The sequence below is a fragment of the Colias croceus genome, chromosome 19, assembly GCF_905220415.1.
Source record: "Colias croceus chromosome 19, ilColCroc2.1".
NCBI classification, from domain to species: Eukaryota; Metazoa; Arthropoda; class Insecta; order Lepidoptera; family Pieridae; genus Colias; species Colias croceus.
The window spans coordinates 7,462,453-7,474,145 of record NC_059555.1 but is presented as its reverse complement, the minus strand read 5'-3'; the positions used below and the strand labels follow the sequence as shown (position 1 = coordinate 7,474,145).

Here is an 11,693-nt window from a genome sequence, read left to right as displayed (position 1 = left end):
AACTAGGTATAGGTAAACCAGAATCTGATGGCAATTAGGGAAATCAAAATTTTGAGTGTGCAACCCTAGGGAAAATGGACTGAACGATCTTGATACTGCTTATTTTTTATTTTGTCCTCAATATCATTAGTCACATTACTTAAGTGGACAATACTGTACTTAATAATGAGATATCCACTTAATATTATGTAGGTAGGTACATGTATAATATAGGTACAATTATACATATTACTTTTATACAGTATACAGGTAATACATATTATTATTTACACATACCTATATTTGTATATTTATTACCAGTATGCCATGTGAAAATATCGATATAATGATAATGTAGATCAAAACTGCTTATATTTTTTTATTAAATAAAATAAAAATAAAATAAAACTATGTTTATTTTCGTAAGTATTAACAGATACACATTATAAAATTGACTTGGACAGCTTTGACTTGAAGAATAGCCGTATTGGAAACTCCTGTAATAAGTTTTCATAAAATTATATTCTAATCAACAAACAATATTATAGTTACCTACATATAATATTTTTTTAATTTAAAGTATCAAAACGGGTAAATCCAATTTACCAATAAAATCTTCAAAATTGAAAATTGTGATGTGTTGGACCCTTCTTCATCGAATGTTTTCTTATCAACAATATAAACAACACATCTCGCTTGTGATCGCAGCGGCATTTTCGACATTTTCGAAGATTTTTTAGACAAAATCCTAAAAATTATTCATCAACTGCAAAAAAGACAACTAATTTGACAACCAATTTGATAGTTGTCAAATAAGTTGCCACATGAAAATCTTTTATTTGTTAAATAAAAATATGCCATCAGATTCTGGTAGACCTATATCTATAGTAGAGCCATTTTAATAGGCAACATTTGACAGTTCAACAAAATTCAACAACGTAACCTAGTAACGACGACATAGAATAACATGATATTTCGTTTTGTTAGAACTGCACATTTGCTTAACTTTTTTCAATTATGATTACATATTTATAATAATAATGACCGATACAAGTTATTTTAAGATTTCATTTTACTGACAAACCATCCTAAACATAATAAACAATTTCTGAATTGAAGAACTGACGTCGCTACAATTTTGTGTCAATAAACCTTTTTTCTTTTTAAATACTAGAGACGTTACTCTAAAAATCGAAATCTGACATCTAGAATCGAATGCATTGATTACTTGTGAATAAAAATCATCATAAATTAATAAATTCGATTGACAAATGTTTCAAATCCGTATCGATTAATACACTTTAATCACAACTTTAATCGATGTTTTTAAGCAGGTTACCTCTCTTCGAAGATAAAATTGATAGACGTCAAATGTTGCCTATTAAATTGGCTCGACTATAAGGTACCTATGCCTAATGACCAGAGTATAAAATAGGAAATAGTGCAACACACTGCTGTGTATCGTAAAATCGCAGTTACTTAACTAAAGGCCAATGAAACCAGCCGCACTACTAAGTTTTCTATGTATAGGGCGACCACATCTTCAAGAAGTCTTAATTTACAATAAATCTCATTATAAACGCATGTTGTTTTAATTAGATTATATGCCTTATTCTACACGCTTTCTCGATTATGAATAAATTTAGCTGCGTTTATGTTTAAAGTGTTTGTTTACATACATAATTAACACTCTATAGAAATGTTAATAATTTTGTATCATGGATTATGTACGAATGACAAATCTTAATAGCTGATGAAGTGATGTGTTATCACGTTATCATGAGATTGTGTTGTGTGAAAGTAATTACTGGATACTGAAGTTATATAAATATGTGCCTACTATAATATTATACTTAAATATATAGATAACTTAACTAAATAATAAACTAGCAACATTGAAATAATATTTAACCATAAACACACAAACCCACTTATTTACGTTCTACCTAACGGGATCATAGCGAAAATCCCTTTTTAGGGTTCCGTAGCCAAAATGGCAAAAACGGAACCCTTATAGTTTCGTCATGTCCGTCTGTCCGTCTGTCCGTCTGTCCGTCTGTCACAGCCGATTTACTCGGAAACTATAAGTACTACAGTGATGAAATTTGATGGGAATATGTGTTGTATGAACCGCTACAAAAATATGACACTAAATAGTAAAAAAAAGAATTGGGGGTGGGGCCCCCCATACATGTAACTGAGGGATGAAATTTTTTTTTTCGATGTACATACCCGTGTGGGGTATCAATGGAAAGGTCTTTTAAAATGATATAAAGTTTTCTAAAAAACATTTTTCTTAAAGTGAACGGTTTTTGAGATATCAGCTCTCAAAGTCGTAAAAAGTATGTCCCCCCCCCCTCTATTTTTATAACTACGGGGTATAAAATTCTAAAAAAAATAGAGGTGATGCATGCTAATTAACTCTTTCAACGATTTTTGGTTTGATCAAAGTATCTCTTATAGTTTTTGAGATAGGTTGATTTAATCCATTGAGCCCCGAGCGGCCCGATCGGGCCACGACACAATAGATTTTCTATTGTGTCTGTGATTCCGGGGGCTGAGTTATCTGTAATTTTGGTTAAGTTATTGTGCTTACACTGAAAACGTCACGCCACATAATAAGTTTATTATATTTGCTGCTACGGAACCCTTTGTGCGCGAGCCCGACTCGCACTTGGCCGGTTTTTTGTCCAAAATTTCAGGTAGCTATGACGTTATCCATAATAATCATAAATCATGTCCACTGTCCTCAGTAATAAGCGTCAACAATGGAAATCGAGCGCTTAGGCGAAAAACAACAACATCGCGAAACTTTCACGAGATCGCTTACCGTGGAGCAAAATAAATTACCGTTGCAAGCCCAAATCACTTGTTTTTATTATAATTTCTATCAACGTATTTTGTGTTAAATGTTATCTATGAATCTCTAATCTATTGTTTTATCTAAGTATATCAATTTTCATGCTGTGAAGCGAAGATGTGTTATTTTACGAAATTGTACACATGTAACTACGTGTTTTAGAGACAATATTAGAAATACTTAGTTACATATTTATAACTAATTTATAAAAAAACAAGCATTGTACGCTAATCCTTAGGTAAGCACTTTATGTAACACAATGGACAAAAAATTAACTCGTCCTTTTGTTAATTGTTATGCGATTCAATTCCATTCTATTATATATATATTTATCTTTGTCTAGCCTTGTATAGGGTTTCTTTACGTCACGCTCATGAAATCTGGTAAGATTCTAGACAATCTTGGAAACCTGAATATTTGAATAACAAACCTACGTTAACCATTTGAAACTACGGCAATAAGTTATAGAGGTTTTTTACCATGAATTGATAGAATATGTAAATTTATGGAATATTTTAATATTTAATTTTTAATTAAACGATATATAGTCAAAATTATAACTAAATTGCTTAACAACCTTATACCTATCCATTATAATTTATCAAAATACATCGCGATTATATGCTCAAAACGGTAGAATGTAGATGATCAACAAATTGTTGGATATACGTTACAATGGTAAATAAAAAACTGGTAGAGCCAGTTCGATAATATGGGGAATGTATTATCGTCATCGTGTTTAATAATAAAATAGGCTGTGTCCGTTTGCTAGATGATATGATAAAAATATACGAAACAAAATGCTACGCAATTGTAGTTAAAGTATTATAGAACTATATTTTTACTATCATACAAAAAGCGATACGAGTTTAGATACTTATTGTATGAACATATTCGTTTATTTTTAGAATATGGAACATCACGATGTAAACAAAACCGTACAATCTTATAACGTCCTGCACCGTTGCAATGCAGTAGAGCAGTCCCGATCGATAACTAAACGCACGCACTAAAAAAATCCTGTTTCCCGCGTTTTTTCACGTCAAAAGCGGCTTTATACTGAATTCAAACAAACGGATCTAGATGAACCACCGAAACCACCTCGTTCTTAAAATATATTTTGTTCACTTTTTTGCATAAATACATATTGAAATACACTAAATAATGTAAACTAGACGCGGCACATACTACGATCGTGGCGTAACTGACGACCGGCCGGGTAGAAACGACAGGACACAGAGCGACGAGCGTGCGTCCAACGTATAACCTAGCGAGTTGGTATAGGAGGGTGGCCGGGTGGCAATTGTTCGAGACAGATGCGAGTGAAATAGGGACGGGTTGGCGCCCATTCATGCCTAGTGCAAGGGATCGCACCGTAACAGCTTCCGCATTCATCTGCCGTGGCCGAGCGTAAATAAAACAGAGTTCGTCTTTCATACAAACTTTATTTAAATCAAAAAATAAAGTCTACAATAATCCTTTACTTTAATAGGTATTAATATTATGTATAGTTATAAATTTGTTTCAGCTTCACCCACTAACGTTAGCGGTACACGCTATATCTGTCGTGGTCATATCGTAGATTTGATCATTTCATGATATGAGTGGCCATTTCACGAAATGGTCGCATATCGTGAAATGGCCAACATAGTTTGATCAGATCGTTAAATCGTCAACGTTTCACGATTTAGTCATCCACATTTGACCAGATCGTATAAAATATAAAGAGTCCATATAATATTAAAAAATTTCAGAATAACTATATTCTAAAAACTTGTTTAATGTCATTTAAGTTAGTGCCGAAGCAGCGGCCGGCGAATGCCAGAATTGAATCGTTTTTGCAATAGAAAACAATTAGGTTAGGTTAGGTTACACTTTGATAAACAACGCACGAGCCGAGCGAGCAAAGCGAGCGTGCCGCGGCAGCGGCCGGCGAGTGCCAGAAGCGGATCGCTTTTTAAAAAACAAACAATTATAATAATATAGTAGTAGTTTCTTAAATTATTTTATTTAAGTCGCATTTTTTCTAAAATACACATAAGATATCCACATTTTCCATAGTACTCGTACCTCTTCGTCGTAAATTCTTTGCTATGACTTTCTTCATAATATTGTTATTAAACGAATTATGAAGTTTTTAACTGCGAATAATTTAATTTTCGCCAGCGGCCGCCATCTTATCACATAAACACAGAGCTTGCAGCGCCTCTACCAACGATTAATGTAACTATTTTACGATATGATCAAATAATTTTGGTCATTTCATGAAAAAACCGTGCGTTAATTGGCCATATCGTGAAACGATTTCTTATCATTGATCTGCCCAAACCACATCATGATGTGGCCAAACTAAATTGGCCATTTCACGATATGCGACCATTTCGTGAAATGGCCACTCATATCATGAAATGATCAAATCTACGATATGACCACGACATATCCACCAAATGTATTACGATCAAGGCCATATACAACTCACCCTCAAACAATGTAGTCAAATACTCTGAAACTTAACATTCTATATCCTTGCACATGTTATGCTGAAAAAACTGCGTCTTTCGAGCTTAGTATGCAAATCCCATTTATTATAAACAACAAAAAGCACAGTACAGTTGATATGTTAACATTTGCACCTGCCATTCTTAACAAATAAAAAGCTTTTAGTTTTTAACACTAAACATCGTTCAAAAAGTTAATTCAATTAGTATCCTAATAATAATTTATAAAATTTAGATTATTACTAATAAATAGATTTGTAAACAATGGGATTTCCATACTTTACAAACCAAATTGCACTTCAGTGCTTTGTAAATTCACTAAGACCTTTACACAATTATCTTAACAAATTATATTATATTCTCTTTTACAGCTAATTACACTGCATAAAATTTTATTTTTTAATAAAAAATACATAATATCTCATTTTATCAAAGAACACTTTTACCTATTTTCTTCATTAAGTCGGTAACAAATGAGGCACAATATTTATTTTATGTCTATAATATGATGACAACATACGATGCAATTATGTACAATTATTGTACACTGACTTTAAACATTAAAAAACCAACGTACATAGTCAAATCATTAAAACATTTCCTCATTTCTTTATATAATTCTTTTTATTTAAAATGTAATTTACAGAGTCAACAAAATCGTAAACACAAATGGTTTTTTGGTCTTTAAATATAAATCAATGGTTTATAATCACAATGCATTATTATTAATGTGGAGATTAAAATATAGTGGAAATCGAGATTTAAAGGAATTTAGAAGTAATATTCAAGCACCAAGAGTTAAATGGTAAATCTTTGTATATTTTTATATGTAGGCATAACGATACATTATATGACAAAATGTAAATATACAATGCGGTTACTTATGTAACAATAATGTTAATTATGTAAAAATAATGTTAATGGTAAACAGAATATATAAGAATGGTATTCTTAAATCGTTCAAGACAAAAATTATTTACAAAACATGCATGTGAAAAAAAAGTAATTTATAGACACGTCATTAAAAGATTTTTTATCATATTTATATCTATATAAATCAAGTTTGAATAACTGAGTACACAAAATATATTTCTTTTTCCAAAAGAATAACTTCTGACATTTATTAGTCACACTTTGCAAAGAAAAACGTTTTCGTACAGTGTACTATATAAATTTACCAGCGATTTGTATAAAAATATTATCATCCGTAATACAAAATACTTGTATATATTTAATCTATTGAAAAAGCACTCTTGGTACAATATCTAATTCACATCGCATTCTCTAGCTACAAAACGAAAACTCCTGTAAAAGTACATAAGGTTGTGAAAAATCGCAAACCGTTCAATGTCAGTCACATGTAGCCTCTGACTTCACATGATTCCTATGAAAATCAAATTTTCACATTTCGCCTAAAGTTAAATGCAACACGATAGGTGCTATAAATATAGATAAATAAATATGTATTCATTTGGGCTAACATTATCCGCCTGGTCCACGCTTTCGTCTTACGAGTTAACTATGCAATACGCTTTTGTACTATTGTTCACGTCGACCATGACCGTGGGTATAATTCATAATCAGGAACGAAGCGAACGGAAAACTAACAGTCGAGAACTAAAATAGGGTGCCGCGGGCGGCGGGCGCTAAACAACTAAGGATTCGATCGCAACACTATCGGCAACGATTCGAGCTCGAACTAGCCATAAAATAAAATAAAAAAAAAAAACAACAGAAATCTAACCGTATACGACGCAGTCATCTTTGGATCTCTCGCGAGCCACGCGCGACATAACAGTCAAAAGAGTACTTCGGCAGTACTTCGAAGGCACCGTTGCAACACCACACTCCCGGACGCGCCCTAGCGCTACTTGACGAGTCGCCGGCGCAGGCGGTTGCGCAGCGCCAGCGCGGGCGCCCACGGGCCCGACGCGCGCTTGCCCAGCGCGCGCGCGCACTTGGGCTTGCCGTCGTCGAGCCGCGGCCGCTTGGCGCCGCCCGCCTCGCCCGCCGCGTCGTTGCGCGAGCGCAGCGCGCGCGCCTCGCGGTCCGCCGTCGTCGAGTGCACCTCCGCCTCGTCATCCGCGCGGCGCGTGCGCGGCGGGCGCGAGGGCGGCGAGGGCGAGGCGCGCGCGGCGCGGGCGCGGGCGCGGCCCCTCGCGGCGCCGCGGTTCTCCTTCGAGCGGGCGGGCGCCGCCGGGGCCCGCCGCGCCGGCCCCGGGGCGCGCGGCGAGTTTCCCGCCGGCCCGCCGCCGCTGCGCGCCGCCAGCTGCGAGCGCGTGCGCCGCGCCGCCTCGTCGGGGTCGGGCGCGGCCGCGCGGCGCGGCGGCGGCCGCAGCTCGCGCCGCGTGAGGATCACCACGCGCTCGGCGGCGGGCGCGGGCACAGGGGTAGCGGGCACTGCCGGAACGGGCGCGGGGGCGGCGGGCTCGCGCAAGCGCGTGGAGGCCTGGCGCGTCTGCGGGCGCTGCGGCTCGGGCTCGTGGTGCGAGCGCAGTACGCGGTCATTGGGCGCGGCGGGCTCCCGGCGCGACTCCCGGAAGCGCCGGCCGCGAGGTCGTGCGGGCGCCTCTGTGGGCGAGCTCGACGAAACCTCGTTTATCTGTATGCTGATGTCATCCGACTCCGATGCGGGAACTTCAGTGTTGGTTGTTTCCTCCGGCGGTAGAGACTGACGAGGGCCGGCGGGCGGCCGGCTCTCCTCGCTCTTCTCCTCGGGCAGAGCGGTCGTAGGAGCGGGGGACGGCTCACTAGGCTCGGCGGAATCTTTTGGACGGCCACTGACTATTTCGTCGTAGACTTCGGACAGCGTATTCACGACGCGACTTCTGTTCAGTAAGCGCGCCATAAAGTAGGACTCGGCAGGGTTGCCGTAGTTTAAAATGGTGTCACTGTCTTCTTTATTTTCGTTGCTGGTTTCCTCTCGAGCTCCAACCGAGAAACGTCCGTCTATTGAGGCGCAGGGAGGGAGAGGGGTTCGCTCGGATTCATCGGCGGAGGGTGCAGGTTTATCGACGTCGGAGTAACGCGTCATGATAGTGAGGCCGTTCTGTGGGACCTGCCGATTTTCACCTTCCGTGTTGGGATCGGGTTTAGCCTCATCCACTTTTGAAGCGGTTCCTACGGGTTGTGAAGGTGCTGCGGGTGACACTAAGGTCTGAGGTTTTTGTGGCGTTCTGGATCTAAGGACGGTGGCTCTAGGCGGTCCCGGTGGGTCTAACATTAAGGTAACTACTGATGTGTTATCTGCTCTCATTCTAGTGTTGGACCATCTGAAAAACATAGAAAATGGTTAACTAAGGTTATAAAAATATTATTTACACAAATAATTTATAAGTATGTATAACCAATGTTTTTATTAAGATAAGATAGATAAGTATATTTTGTAATAATTTTTCTTTGTTCATGTAAAATGTTGATACATTATTTCATCAATATTATTACAAAACTTGATCAGTAAGCACTTCAAAAACATAATGTAACATTGATTAGTTGAGCAATAAGAAAGTGATAGTCACTGAAAATCTCTTTGATAATTACACATTAAAATTTACAATTTAAACTTTCATTTCAACCATACTGTGCTATTATTAATATTAAAGTACTAGCTTACCGCCCGCGGCTTCGCCCGCTTTGTCTTAAACCTAATAAATTATATACTTAAACCTTCCTCTTGAATCACTCTATCTATTAAAAAAACCGCATCAAAATCTGTTGCGTAGTTTTAAAGATTTAAGCATACAAAGGGACATAGGGAAATAGGGACAGAGTAAGCGACTTTGTTTTATACTATGTAGTGATTATAATTATTTACCTCTCCAGAGCATGATCAACGAGACTCTTTGAGGGGTTTAACCAATCCCTTGGTTGACTCCCTCCACCAACTAACGCTGCCTCATTGTGTTTCTCCGTAGCTTGCACTAAGGTCACTGCTCCTTCAGGTGATATCATGTTCCATAAACCATCAGTACCAAAGATTAGACAACTGAAATAAATTTAAATATATTATTAATTATTTTATTTAAATAATATGTTTATTGATAATGTAATTAGTTTTGATTTATAAAATGGCCATACAAAAAACTTCTCATTAAAGATCTTAATTTTCAAAAGTTAAAGTACCTCACCAGACCTGTTTAGAATGGCAAGAATTATATTATGAATTCTAGATGAAACCAACAAATTGCTATTGTATTTCTAAGTAATAAACTAATTCTATTATTTATTTTTAAACTGCTATCAGTGGCTATACTATAAGTGGATAAGTTATAGCCCTTATGCAGATATACTCTAACTTTTGTTGTTCATAACATTGTTGCTAGGCATGTTTAACTTTAGTTCAAAATAAAATTTTACAACATTTCTAAGAAATATGTAATACAAATTATTTACCGGAACTTAGAGGGGTCAATGGTCAACACTCCAACATCAGGATCAGGGCTGACAATAAATTCGTCATTTTGAGGATTGTAACTCCATAGATCACCCAAAGATCGTGCCACAGCCAGAAATGGTATTTCATCCATAGGTGTATTTTTCTTTATGGGCCCCTTGTGCCCTGGACGAGGTCTGTTCCATACCACTCTAGGCACTCCTGCTTTTGACACAACTTTGCCTCCACAACGCTGTATTCTCTCTATCTCTGTACTGCATTCTGGCTTGTGATCTAATGTTAGAGGTTTGGCAGCCCATTCTTCACAACCTATTGATGAGAACATAACATATTATGTTACTTTGTTCAGATATACACACAAAAATATGACCTGAGGCAGTGGGCAATGGTTATTATTTTCTTAAAATAATAAAACTTCTATAGAAATAATAATAACTAGTGCACAAGTTTCTAATCAAATAGAATTTATGACTATGTTCATTGGAAAGAACAAAGATTGTTATCGAAAATAAAATGTTAAGCATTTCCGAAAATACAAACACAATATGTTAAAGTACAACATAATTATATGGATTCTGGTTAATTGTTGATTTGACTCATCTATTCACTACCTTCTCTTTACATACATGTTCTGGCATGTCTAGTACTATTCCTATATTTATTTAAAATCTTTCCAAATCTTTTAATATCAATATTCTAGTTGTATTGTAAAGTTTATTATTATATACAAACCATCTTTTTGGTAACCGAGTACAATAGCAGAATCACCAACATGGCCAATGTAAATTTTGCCACGTCTTATGAACGCTATACTTGCTGTAGTACCGGCAGTGCTTGGCAACCCTGTTACTGTTTTTGGCCATTTTTCTGAAAGACAAATACACTTGTGTGAGAAAAACGACCACAACTAGCTGAAAACATAAAATATAAACATTACACATGAGAGCCAAAAATGATTTTTATACAATTTCAGAAAACTGAATTTTTCTTCACCTCATCTGAAAACAAAAATTTGGCAATGCTTGACCTCTTGTTATTACATAGATTTTGGTAAAAGGGAACTTGAAAGAACATAAAAACCGAAACTGGTAATACAGCTTTCACTTTGGCCAAATGTGTGGGATTTCCGAAACTTTGCAACATCACATTGTAGAAACTATTCGACGGAATACGATATTATCTAACCTATCAAATAAAAAACAAACTTCATGAGACATTTGAAATTCTTTTGTTGACTCAATGTCAAAGTACTCTAAAAAAATAATGAGTAGATACAACAAGGTCAAGCAAAACGATTCGTAGGTACATTAGTCTCTCCTTGAAATGGCTCGAGGCATCGTCCTAATACAATGATGGATATCTCATATTGTTGTGACAATCTGGATTCGACATTTACCTACTTCTTTCCACATATTCAAGTGGGTCAACATGTAACCATTGCGAATAGCTTTCAGAACGTCCTCGTCATTATCGGACCAAAACTGTCGCTGCTTTACTATTGAGTCCATTAAATGTTCCTTAGCAAAGGCGGCAGCTTCGCCTCCACCATGACCATCGTATATTCCGAAAAAAGCGTATTCTAAATCTCTCTCATCCTCAGTTTGTTGATACGCAACAGAAAACAAATCTTCCATATACTTTCTCCCGCCTTGGCTACAATGGCCAGTTACACGTAAATTAACACCAATTGATGCAGGCATTTTGATAACATAACACAAAAACTCAACCACAATATGATAATATTTTATAGAAATTTAAACGTTTCCACATTTTGCATTTGCAATTACGCGAGCTGCGAATGAAGCGAGACTGACGATAGGTCACGTGGACATATTGATTACTCCGCGTGCCTGCCGCCTAAACGTAGTTTTGTATGTGATAAAAAGAGACAACTATATTATTAACAGTCTGTCCTCAATTGAAAAAAAAACAGACGCCATCATGTTTTCCGCCATTTTTAATG

At 37.0% G+C, this 11,693-nt stretch overlaps 1 protein-coding gene across 1 annotated transcript; it reads right to left on the bottom strand.

Annotated features, from left to right (window-relative positions):
- Positions 1-5,960: 5,960 nt before the first annotated feature.
- Positions 5,961-11,549, bottom strand: LOC123700433 (probable protein phosphatase 2C 71). Its single transcript, XM_045647644.1, has 5 exons — positions 11,127-11,549; positions 10,463-10,597; positions 9,730-10,039; positions 9,152-9,322; positions 5,961-8,609 (listed from the first exon to the last, which is right to left on the bottom strand). Exons 1-5 carry the CDS (start codon positions 11,428-11,430, stop codon positions 7,205-7,207), a joined length of 2,325 nt encoding a protein of 774 aa, XP_045503600.1. The 5' UTR covers positions 11,431-11,549; the 3' UTR covers positions 5,961-7,204.
- Between the last annotated feature and the right edge of the window lie 144 nt (positions 11,550-11,693).